Source organism: Neofelis nebulosa, chromosome 2 (genome assembly GCF_028018385.1).
Source record: "Neofelis nebulosa isolate mNeoNeb1 chromosome 2, mNeoNeb1.pri, whole genome shotgun sequence".
In the NCBI taxonomy this organism is placed as follows: domain Eukaryota; kingdom Metazoa; phylum Chordata; class Mammalia; order Carnivora; family Felidae; genus Neofelis; species Neofelis nebulosa.
This window is the reverse complement of record NC_080783.1, coordinates 196745015-196757354: the sequence shown is the minus strand read 5'-3', so window position 1 is coordinate 196757354 and position 12340 is coordinate 196745015. Positions and strand designations below refer to the sequence as shown.

The 12340-nt window shown below is 46.3% G+C and overlaps 1 protein-coding gene across 1 annotated transcript in view; it reads right to left on the bottom strand.

Annotated features, from left to right (window-relative positions):
- The window catches only part of CSMD2 (CUB and Sushi multiple domains 2), a 600568-nt gene that overhangs the window by 154439 nt on the left and 433789 nt on the right, over positions 1-12340 (bottom strand). Inside the window, 1 exon segment of the mRNA XM_058718151.1 lies at positions 2979-3181. Within this exon segment, the coding sequence (XP_058574134.1) occupies positions 2979-3181 (203 nt within the window).

The window sequence follows — 12340 nt, the reverse complement described above, 5'->3', positions numbered from 1 at the left end:
GGGAATCAGACACGGGGGTTTTGATCCAGTCTGTGCTGCTTATTAACTAGATGACCTTGTATGAGAAACCTCTCTGGGCCCCAGAGCCCATGTCTGCAACATGGATTAATAATGGCCACCATATTCTAAGGTTTCCGTGAAAATTATTAGCAGAGCGCTTTAGCGTGGAGCCGGCTCAGTGGGTGGCAGTGACTATGCTTCCCTCTCCTTCAGGGTCTCCCTGACCTTCTTTGTTCCCACTTTCTCTCCTGAATGCTCCTGAATTTGAGCTGCTTGGCAAAGCCCCGGGGAAATGCTGGATCCACGTGGTTCCGACAGGATGTTAGATGTTACACAGTCGTGTTTACTTAATAAAGCCAAGCCTGCACTAATCGTCTCTGGCATTTCTGTACAATCCCCCATCAAACACACACTATAAAGTTAACATGGGGTGAGCCATTCTCCCTTCCCCAGAGTAGTCCTGGTATTTGCTCACTGATGGCAGCAACAGGGAAGGTGACCTTTCCTGAACCTCAGTTACACCCAGACCCTGGGCCAGGTGGTCTCAGCCTTTCTGGAGCCCAGGCTAGATAGCTTTGCCCACTCCCCTCTCTGCAGACCTACGCGAGGCTCCGGACAGCTTGCCTCAAGACACGCTTGCATTAGAGAAAACCAGCCATTCGTGTGTTCAGGTGGTCACGTGGCTGTTAATTCAGGAAGCAGTGTGTGAGCGCCTGTGGCCTACGCTGTGGGGGAGTCTGAAGGCAGGACCTGGCCGTGACTCTCGAAGAGCTGCCTGTGAAATGGCAAGTAGGTGGCCACCTCCAGGCCAAGGCAGAGTGTCTGGAGTTGACAATGTGCTGAAGAAGCAGAAGTAAAGTGCTAGGGGTGCCACAGGCCACAGCAATTTATTCTGAACGGAGAGATTAGGAGGAAGTGGCACCTGACAGGAACCTTGAAGGGTGAATTTTATGTCTACGGGCTGGGAGTGGCATGAGGAAGCAGAATGGGCTGCCGGGCGAAGGCACGGCTCACGAGAGTGCCCAGGGACTCTGTCCCATGTGGCCACACTGCACGTGCAGTGGAAGTCAGATCATGCAAATCTATGGGGGAATTTTCAGTGCAATTAAGAGGAGTTTTTTTTTTTTTTCTTTTTCTCCCAGCCATAACCATTAGCTGGGGCACAGTCAGAGAAAAATACATGTCTGGTTTAATTATTCATGGTCCTCCTTTCCCCGGAGAGTGGACTGAGCTGTCTCTTTAGCGTTCTCTCCTCACTTCTGGGGGATCCTTTATAGCATATCCCAGCAGTCTCCAAAGTCTGTCCCGTAAGATGCTAGTCTCTTGAGATGGTCTAGGAAAAAGTCATCCATGGTGAAATATGTTTGGGAATTGTGACCCACTAGATAGATACCTTCTGAATTTACCTGCCTTAGCATACTAGAAGTTCTCAGGGTTCCCAAATTACAGATCGCCTCTTTAGGTCTGCCTCGACCGAAGCACCTTCTCAACGTTGCTTGATCATGCAAAGTTCTTTTTCCGGCAACGTCAATTAACAGTCCATGGAACTCCAGGGAACAGATGTTGGGAAATGCTGACCTAAAATGATTCCCTTGCTGCCCTGTGGTGGGAACCTAATCTTAGATGAGATCCGCGTTACTCCATGGTCCCCAGAGAGTCTCTGTGGTATTGACAAATGGGTGCCAGGATTTCAAGTAAGAAGACTCCCAATGAGCCCTGCAAGGAGCTATTCCTTGCTAGGCTGGACGCTTGCATGAGTGTTGATAGGGCAAGTTAATGAGTATAAAGAACATAATCCTGGAGACCCTCATCTCCCCTACAGACTGTTGAATGCTCATCTCCATGGAGAAAACAGATGCACACAAGAGCTGGAAGTAGGGTTTGTGACACCATTACAGCCTAACTGGTGCCAGAAATATACCTAACCACCCTTAGTCAGTATACCAACCAGGTGAGACTGTGGAGGCAAAGCCGTGGCAAGGGGTGCCACACAGGCTTGCTCCGGAATCACCATGGAAACCACCCCCCCAACACACACACACAGTGGAGTAAGGAGATGGTAATGAAGACAGCTGCTGTATAATAAACATAAGCATAAACCGAGGCAGAGTCACTCGTGCAGGGAAATGAGTGACGGAAGAGGCACTTCAGAGGAGATGAGACGATGCATCACAGGGGGAGGCAGGACCAATACATGAATTATCTAATACTGGGACTTGGATGTTGAGCATTGCCCATTTTTGGTAGCTCTTTGTTATGCTCCTCCATAATTGGCTACTATAGTACATAATTAATCGAATTTAGATCACTCATGTTTGGCTCCCGGTCCTTATGGAGATTTGCACTAGACTAAGAACCAGCGTGTGAGGCATGTCAGAGTGGCTCTTCCATGATCGAGCCCCACATCGCCATCACCTGGTGCCTGCCTGCCCCCTTCCACGCTCCCTTTGCTTCAGCCTGCACGTCTGGAAGCTGTTATCCTGCCTCTCTACTTGTGCACATGCTCTTGGCACCTAGGATGCCCTTTTCTCTCTTTTACATCTAACAGGGACCCACAGATGCCCCCAGGTCCTACTCCATGGCACCTCCAATTCCACATCATCATCGACTACCCCCTCCTTGAAACACTGCCTTTCCCTCATGCTTCTGGTCTGAGCTTGGACACTGTGTTTCCTGGAACACCTTCCTTGATGTTCCAAGGTGAGCATTATAGTTTATATTTCGCCCTCCAGATACTCAACAATTTGCATGTTAGTGTCTCTTAGGCTGCCTGCCTGTCTTCGCCTGCCGAGTGAGCTCAGCACAGATATCTGAACAAGTGCTAACCGGGTCCCAGGCACATAGCACCTGCTCAATGAATATCTCCACACAGTGGGGGAGGGATGGAGGAAAGGAGGCACTGGAGAGGGGTTGGTGGGGGAGGCTGGAGTCGTGCTGCAGGACAGATGGAGAGGGATGGGCAGAAAGTGAGCACAGACCTGAGAAATGAATGGCAAACCCCTGCTTGCTGGTGAAGAAGTCGGTGCTGAACTGCAGAACGACCGAGTTGAAGGTGCTGTGTAGGTCCTTGGGCAGGGCTGCACCGCTGAGCTCCTTCAGCAGAACCCCACTCTCCACAGGCCCGTCCCAGATGCGTAGCACGTCATGGACCTCCTCCGTGTCAAACACCAGGAAGTGGAGCCTGAACGGAGAGAAGAGGCAGGCAGTCACCCTGGGCCCAGCACCTTCTTCCCAGGGGCTTCCGGTCAGAGAAGGTCGTAAACCTAAGAAAGACTTGCAAGAAGGAAGAGAAAGCAGTGTCCGGCAGCACGGCTTCCATCCAGTCTGCTCCTCCCACTGGGGGGTCCCTAACAGTGGGAGGGGTGGTGGTGTGTGGCTTTTGTGCAGCTTATTATTATGAGCTTCATGTTGCCACTGTCGAACCCCACCCGTCTCTCCACGGCACACAACAGTCCCCAGACATCACTCTTGAGTCCACATCCATTTCCCAGACTGTGAGGGGGATGCCGAGAAGGCCTAGATCCAATCAAAATCCCAAAAAGTCGTTTTGTGGATATCGACAAACTGAGCCTGAAGTTTATATGGAGAGGTGAAAGACCCAGAACAGCTACACAATATCGAAGAAGAATGAAACTGGAGACTGACACTACCTGATGTCAAGACTTCCTACAAAGCTGCAGTAATCAAGGTGGTATGGTGTCGGTGAAGGAACAGATGAGTGGGTCAATCTGTGGGATTGAATGAGTGGGAACAGAATAGAGAGCCCAGCAATAGACTCATGTAAATACAGTCAACTGATCTTTGACAGAGGAGCAAAGACAGTCTTTTCAACAAATGGTGTTGGAACAACTGGATGTCCACATGCGAAAAATGAATTTAGACTTGAAACCCTTCTAAACATTAATTCAAAATGGATCACAGACTTAAATGTAAACATAAAACTATAAACTCCTATAAGACAACATAGGAGAAATCCTACATGACCTTGGGTGTGGGGACGACTTTTAAATAACATGCCAAAGGCATGATCCGTGGAAAAAAACCACTGATCAGCTCCACTTCCCTGAAATTAAAAACTTCTCTTCTGCAAAAGACAATGTCAAGAAAATGAAGAAAATGAGCAGACAAGCTACAGACTGGGAGGAAATATTTTCAAAAGACATCATTTGACAAAGGACTGTTATCCAAAATATACAAGGAATTCTTTTTTTTTTTTTTTTTTAAGTTTTACTTATTTTGAGAGAGACAGAGACAGTGTGAGCAGGGGAGGGGCAGAGAGAGGTAGGGAGAGAGAATCCCAAGCAGGCTCTGCACTGACAGTGGGGCTCCAACTCATGAATCGTTGAGATCATGACCTGAGCTGAAACCAAGTCAAATGCTCAACTGAGCCACTCAGATGCCCCAACATACAAAGAATTCTTAAAAGTCAACAATAAGAAAACAAATAACTCTGATTTAAAAATGGGCCAAAGACCTTACCAGACACCTCACCAAAGATACACAAAATGGGGAATAAGCATATGAAAAGATGCTCCACATCATGTTACCGGGGAAATGCAAATGAAAAGAGCAAAGGGATGCCACGGCAGACCTCTTAGAATGTCCCAAAGCCGGAACACCCAACAACACCAAGTGTTGAGGAGGAGGGAAACAGGAACCCTTACACATTGCTGGTGGGAATGCAAAACGGTGCGGCCACTTTGGAAGATGGTCTGGACGTTTCTGACAAAAGTAAACATACTCTTCCTACCATACCATCCGGCCATCATGTTCCTTGGTGTTTACCCAAAGGAGTTGAAAACTTAGGTCTGTCCAAGGACCTGCACACAGACGTTTAGAGCACTTTTATTCATAACTACCCAAACTTGGAGGCAACCAAGATCTCCTTCAGTAGGTGCACGAATAAACTGTGGCACATCCAGATGATGGAATAGTATTCAGTGCTAAAAATATATGAGCTCAAAAGGCATGAAAAGACATGGAGGCAACTTGAATGCATACTACTGAGTGAAAGAAGCCATTCTGAAAAAGCTTCACATTGTAGGATTCCACCTATATGACATTCTGGAAAAAACAAAACTATGGAAATGGTAAAATAAATAAATAAATAAATAAATAAATAAATAAATAAATAAATAAATAAAGTGCTTGCCAGGGGCCAGATGGCTGGGAGGGATGAATGAGTGGAGCACAAAGGATTTTTAGGGTGGTGGAAACACTCTTAGGGTACTATACTGGTGGATCCATTTCATGGTACATTTGTCCAAACCTATACAATGTACATCAGAGTGAACCCTAATGGAAACTACGGACTTTGAGTGGTAATGATGTGCCAGTGTAGGCTCATCATTTGTGACAAATGTACTACTATGGTGTGGGATGTGGACAGTGGGGGAGGCTGTGCATGTGTGGGGGCAGGATGCAAATGGGAAATTTCCGCACCTTTGTCTCAATTATTCTGTGAAACTAAATCTGTTCTACAAAACTAAGTCTTAGGAAGAGGTGTATGTGTGTGTGTGTGGGCGTGGGTAAAAGTAAGGGGTTGTTGGGGTGACAGAGCTGTGGTGGGGAGAGGGGTGAGCCTACTTCTTGGTCTCTAGGAACAGAACTCAGGATATTGGCTACACATAGCCTTGGTTTAGATAATCCCTAGGGATTCGAGGAGGCCAGGCAGGGGTTTCCATGTGGAGGGTGACTGCAGGCCACAGACAGAGCTCCCAGAGCAGGGTAGCTGAGTAGGAATCCTGAATTCTTCCAGGACAAAATGTTCTGGTTGCCAAAGCTACTTTGACTACTAGTCTGGGTGACTCTCTTCTCTCTCAATCTCTTTTATTATCAAGTTGTTATTTTGGAACAGTTTTAGACTTCTAGAAAAGTTGCAAAGATAATATGGAGAATTCCCATAGACCTCTCACTCTCTCTCCCATTGTTCATGTCTTACATTTCCCGGGTACATTTGTCACAACCAGGGAACCAAATCAGTGCATTATTATGAACTCAGCTCCAGACTTTATTTGGATTTCACCAGTGTTTCCACTGATGTCCTTTTTCTGTTCTAGGATCTAATCCATTTATCACTATCTCCTTTAAAAAATTTCTTTTTAAATTATAAAAATAAGATATGCTCAAGGCAGAAAAAGACAAACAATATATAGATGTACTGAATTTTTAAAAAGTCTCTTTCTTACACAAACCAATCTGTTCTCCAAAGCTTTTTACTTGATATTAGTTTTGGTGTATATCCTTCCAGACTTTCAGTGTTGCACACTTGCCTTTTTCCCCCCAAATGGGACATTTTACATAATTTCATGTCACTTTTTTCACTTAAGACTCTTTTATGTACCTAATATGTACAGTTCATTTTTTTTCTCTACAAAAATGGACATGGTTATATTTTGCTATCTCACAAAAGACTGCAAGGAGTGCTCCTCCCATCTTCAGGTAGCTTTGCACATTTCTGTTAATATTTCAGTCGATTGTAGCAAGAATTTTGGGGGGAAGATAGGTCATAGTTAACAATTTTTGATAAATGCTGCTAAATTATTCTCTTAAGTGATCATATTGATTTATATTCCCACTAAACAGCATTCATAAGACTCTTCTCTCTAAACTTTACCTCATCAACATCAGATATTACAATGTTGTAAATATATTCTATATTAAATACTTGCCCATCTGCTAAGCCAAAATGGAATCTCACTGGTGTTTTAAGTTTACATAATTTAGTTAGGCTGCATATCTTTGCATATATTCATTGGCCATTTGTATGTCTTCACAAACTTTACCCATCTTAATTGAGTTACTTGTCTTTTAAAATTCTATTTACAGTTAACTGTAACTCTAGTATAATTTTTATTTATTATTTTTATACTTTTTGATTTGTTTTTCATACATTGCTAATATTTTCTCCTAGCGTCTGGTATCTCTTTGCCCTTTAAATTTTGTCCACAGTGTCTATTTCGGTGTAGGGGTTATTCATTTTATATAATCAAGTGTGGTAATCTTTTTCTTTAAGGATACTGGGGGTCATGTTATGCTTGGGCAAATCCGCTCCTTCCCACAATGATTGGACAGCAAAACTTTAATATTTCCCCAGACTTTGTTAGTTCTATTTTTTGAGGTTTTCAGGTTTATTATGTTTCCAAATGGACACTCAACTGTCCCACTACCTGTCCCACTACCACCCGTGTTTTGACTATCAAAATGCTCTGTTTACTTCCTCCTATTTATTATATAGTCCGTGCTTAGTTTATTCATTTGTTTACTACCTGTCTCCCCAACTAGAAGACCGTTTTCATGAGTGTGAGAGCAGGTATTACTCACGACGGTAGGCCCCAGTGCCTAGGATGTGCCCGACAACTTTGGATGGTGCTCATGAATACCTGGGGAAGGAGGACACTTGTCGCTGAATAATCCAGGCTCCCCCCATGGGTTTGAAATGCTATAGGTTTGGTCATGAGTCCGATTCTAGACGCTCTCCTTAGTTCCAGGGCCTTCCTCCTTTGTCTACATGGATGCTTCTTGTGGTACTATGAACATGCCTCCTCAACTTACTTCTGTTTTCTTATTTCATATTTTGATATTATTATTTTTTTAAAGTTATTCTGGTTGTTTTAAATACTATTTTTAATGTTTATTTATTTTTGAGAGAGACAGAGCATGAGCAGGGGACGGGCACAGAGAGAGGGAGACACAGAATCCGAAGCAGGCTCCAGGGTCTGAGCTGCCAGCACACAGACCGATGTGGGGCTCAAACTCAAGAACTGTGAGATCATGACCTGGGCCAAAGTCAGATGCTCAACGGACTAAGACACCCAAGTGCCCCATCATATTTTGATATTCTTACAGGGCAAGTCCCTCTTCATATTCCAGTCTCCCTCCCAAATTTCTTAGCTATTTTCGCAAACTTATCCTTTGACACGAACTTTACAGTTATCAAGTTCCAAAAAAATCCCACTGATACTTTGATTGGAATTGCACACATGTATTGATTAATTTGGGAAAACTGATATCTTTATGCTATTTTCCCCAGCCAGGAACACTGTAGATAACTTATTTAGGGCTTAGTTCATTTACCTTGGTAAAGTTTCATGGTTTTCTTCTTTGTCATGTTTTTCTTTTACATACTTTGTATTAAATTCTTTTTTGAAATATTTATTTTTGAGAGAGAGAGAGAGCATGGGGGAGAGACAGAGAGAGAGAGGGAGAGAGTATCCCAAGCAGGCTCCACACTGTCAGCATAGAGCCTCACACAGGGCCTGATCTCACAGACTGTGAGATCGTGACCGGAGCTGAAATCAAGAGTTGGACGTTTAACCGATGGAGCCACCCAGGCACCTCTGAATTATTTTTTAAAAACTCCATTGTGAATGAGATTTAATCGTTAGTTACATATTTCTTATTGGATGTGTGTGTTTCTTATTTTCAGCTATCAGTTAGTTCTAACAGGATTCAAATGAATCTCCTGGATTTCCTGAGCAAACCCTTTTACAGATCTAGGTGGAGGTCCTCCACACCAGAAGCTGTGTGGGTTCTAGTTCCTCTGGCAGGCAACCCCTCTGAGGGTTTCTGGCAGAGTAAAGACAGATGGGCTTCCCTTCAAGGCGTTCAGCAGGAACCAGACTGGAAGCCGGGGGCCCCGCACTTGATTGGAAAGAGGAAGAAGGAGCTCCCCAGGAAGCGGAGCAAACCGGTGTACTCCCTGCTGTGCCAACTGCCCCCTTCCTTGTCTGCTTTCTCCACGTTTGTCGACGCACTGTGAAATTGACCCCAACCACAGGAGCAGACCAGGGGGTAGGCGGTGCGGGCTGCTGTGCATGCTCGCGGGAAAGAGAGGTGCTCTGGGCCGGACTTGTCGGGGAAGGAAGGACTTCAAGATGAGGCTTGAAGTCTGTACAGCATGAAAGGGAGTGTGTTTTCTTTGGATTAATAGCATGAGACAAGACCCAGAGGCAGAGGGAGGTCAAGGGGCTGGGAAAAGAGGCAACTCCCACACTGGAGTTCAAGTGGCGTCAGGATGTCCTAGGAAACAGAGCTGGGCTGAGAGAGTAAAGATAATGAGGCTCCGGAATTAGCTAGAGGAACTTGTGCTTTGTCCTCTTTGAGTTAGAGGCCCACTGAGCTCCCTGAGGGCGAATTACTGAATGGCTGAATGAATCCATGAACAAATGAATGAAATCCCAGGGGGAGCCATCTGATAGGAAGCTGAGCAGAGAGAATATGGAGACGAGGTGGAAATGAAAGAAAACGAGGTTGTTCATATAACAACCACCGTGTACAAAGCACTTTTGCACGTGCTTGGCCCACACAACCATCTTTATCTTGTAAAGATGGCTTCATTCCCATCTTTAAAAATGAGAATACAGAGGTTTAGAGAGGTTGAGTAACTTGCCCAAGGTCAAGGGCTGGTTTGAGAGTGAGCCACTATTACATTATATAATTATAGTCCGGGTCCAACTTTGGTGCTCCCACTCTTCTCCCTGGTAATGCTGCCGCGCCTCCGGAAGGGAGAGGCTGTGGCCCGGAGCCAGGCATGGGCTGCAGAGGCCCTATTAGTAATCAATAGTTTACAGGTGAATCATACACAAGGCTAAAGGGCTGATCTTTGAGACCATGAATTACAAAGGCCAGCTCTCTGCATTCAGCTTAGCCGATCTGATCATCAGATAAAGTCAAGGGCTTGGCATTGAAGAGGTCTGGAGAAGTGGGAGCAGGAGGCAAGAGGAGGGAGCCCGAGGTCCTTTGCCTGCAGAAACAATGCAATTCAGCAGTCAAAAGGATAGAGGCTGAAGGTGCAGACCTCTTACTGCATTCATTTATTTAAACACCTCCCATGCGCTGGGTGCGGGGAGATAATGGTGAAGATGACAGACAGAGTGTCATTTTCCAGTTGTTTCTGGAGATGGGCAATACTCCCACATACACAAACCCATTAAAAGATTATCAGCTGTGGCAAATGCGGTGAAGGAGGCAGCGTGCTGAGACAGAGTACCCGTTTTCAAGAGAGTGGCTGGAGAGGTGATGTGGAATCAAGAGGAGAGGCTCATAGGTGCCAGCCCCGGGAAGAGCAGGGCAGAGAAGGAGGTAGGAGGACGGACGCTTCCTATCATAAAGGCAGCATGTGCAAAGGCCCCCGAAGGCAACCAGCCTGGAGTGTTCGAGTAACAGAAAGGTCGCTGAAGCTGTTGCTGGCCCAAGACAAGGCAGGCAGAGGCCAGGTCGGGTGGGGCCCTGAGGGTCTGGGAAAAGTTTGGGTTTCATTGAGAGATTCTTCAGCTGAGGCCTGGCAGGATCCGATTTCCACTTTAAGGTCACTCTTGCTGCCCAGATGAGAATAGTGGCAGGGGCAAGAGCAGGTGCAGGGCAGGTAGCTGGGGGCTGTAGCAGGGGGCCGGGGACCTCTTATATTCGAAATCCTTAATGAGAGCCAGGTAAGACTCGCTTTGCGAAACTGACCACATTTATTAAGACTCTTACTGAAGACTTTTTCTCATCTTATAGAAATCAAAGTCTATAAAATGCTAATCAGAGGTTGTGATCAATAGGGCTAATTCCAGGCCAAAGCAGACTATAGGCTTGCCTGAGCGGCTCCTGTACAGGTGAATATCAGTCTTCTTTGGCTTTTGAAATACTGGAAACAATTTGAGGACCCTGTTCCCACGGTGCCCCCAGGTGGGAAGGGAGGGAGAGAGGCGAAAAGTAGTCCTTCATAGAGATACCTTGCTCCTGGGGCACCAGAGATTTCCCTCACCAAGTCTTCCGGGAGCCCCAACTGCCATCCTCCAAGCCTCTCTAGTCTTCACCCATTTCCTTCTTATCTTCTTGCTTCAGAGACTTCTCTCTGCCTGGAATGTTCCTACCCCCATGCACCCTCACACCACCTGCCATGGTTGAGTTGTCTCTGCCAAAAAGATATGCTCAGGTTCTAGCCCCTCTACCTGTCAATGTGACCTTAACTGGAAATAAATGCATTGTTGCAGATATAATCAAATTAAGATGAGGTCATGCTGGATTAGGGTGGGCCCTAAATTCAATGGCTGATGTCTTCATAAGAGAAAGGAGAGGGAGACTATATGCAGAGATACAGAGGGGACATCGGGGAGAAGACCAGGTGAAAACAGAGGTAGAGACTGGAGTGACATATCTGAGAGGCAAGGAATGCTAAGGGTTGCTGGCAACTACCAGAAGCCAGAAGAAGGACAGATTGCTCCCTAGAGTCTTCAGAGGGAGCACAGCTACACTGACACCTTGATTCCGGACTTCTAAGCTTTAGAACTGTGAGCAAGTAAATGTCTGTTCTTGTTTTAAGCCATTCTGCTTGTTACAGCAGCCCCAGTAAACGAATACACCACCTTACTGATGTGTACCAGTCGGTGCCCCTCACCCAGTGGGGAGCTTTTCCTGGGCTTCCCCATATCCCCCTCACGGCCCCAGTCTGGAGAGATGCTCCCTCTATGTGCTCCTGCTGTATCAGAGCCATCCATTGACTTACCTATCTTACCGAGCTCCTTGACTGCTATGTTTGTGACTCATTCATCTCTGTATCTCTGGTACCCAGCACAAGGCCTGGCCCAAACTAAGCTCTTGGTCTGGTTGAATTGATGAATGAATGAACCGTTTGCCATGTTTCAGGAACACCCATAGTTCAACCAAACTCACCCAGGTCAAGTGCCTGTCATGTGGCAAGAGGCAATTTAAATCCTATGTGCTAAGGGAGATACCCCTAGATTGCTGGGGGTTCTGACACCTCTCTTTACTGCCCACCTCCAGCTCCTTGGATCTTACAACTGTACAGTTGGTGCTCTATCACCACCAAAGAGATAGGACCTAGCCGCACAGACTCCAGGCCAGAGCTAGCAGCCTGGTCCAAACCGAGGAGATGTGGGGAGGCTGCAACCACGGTCTTCACTCACTAAGTCCAGCCTTGTGGGTTCTCTGAACCCATACAGACACTGAAAGTCACACATTCAATCAAGAGATAGCAAGTATTAGATGCAGACAGCATACCAGGCACCGGTGACACCGATGGGAATATGGCATAGCCCTACCCCTAAATACGGTGTGATGGGGATTATGGTGAAGGTGCGCACAGAGAAGGCCCTACCTCACGCAGACGGGGTGAGGTAAGGCCCCCGGGAGAAGGGAACAATGGAGCTGAGTCTCGCCAGATGAACAGGATGCGTCCAGATGAACGGGGTGGACTAGGAGTGTGAGAAGAAAAGGGAATGCCAGGGAGGGAAGAGAGCCTGCATGAGGACACAGATGGCTAGAGAGATGGGCACCCCAGGAAAGAAGTGGTTCTTCAGGAGGACAAAAGCATGGGGTGCAGGTGGGCGGGTCT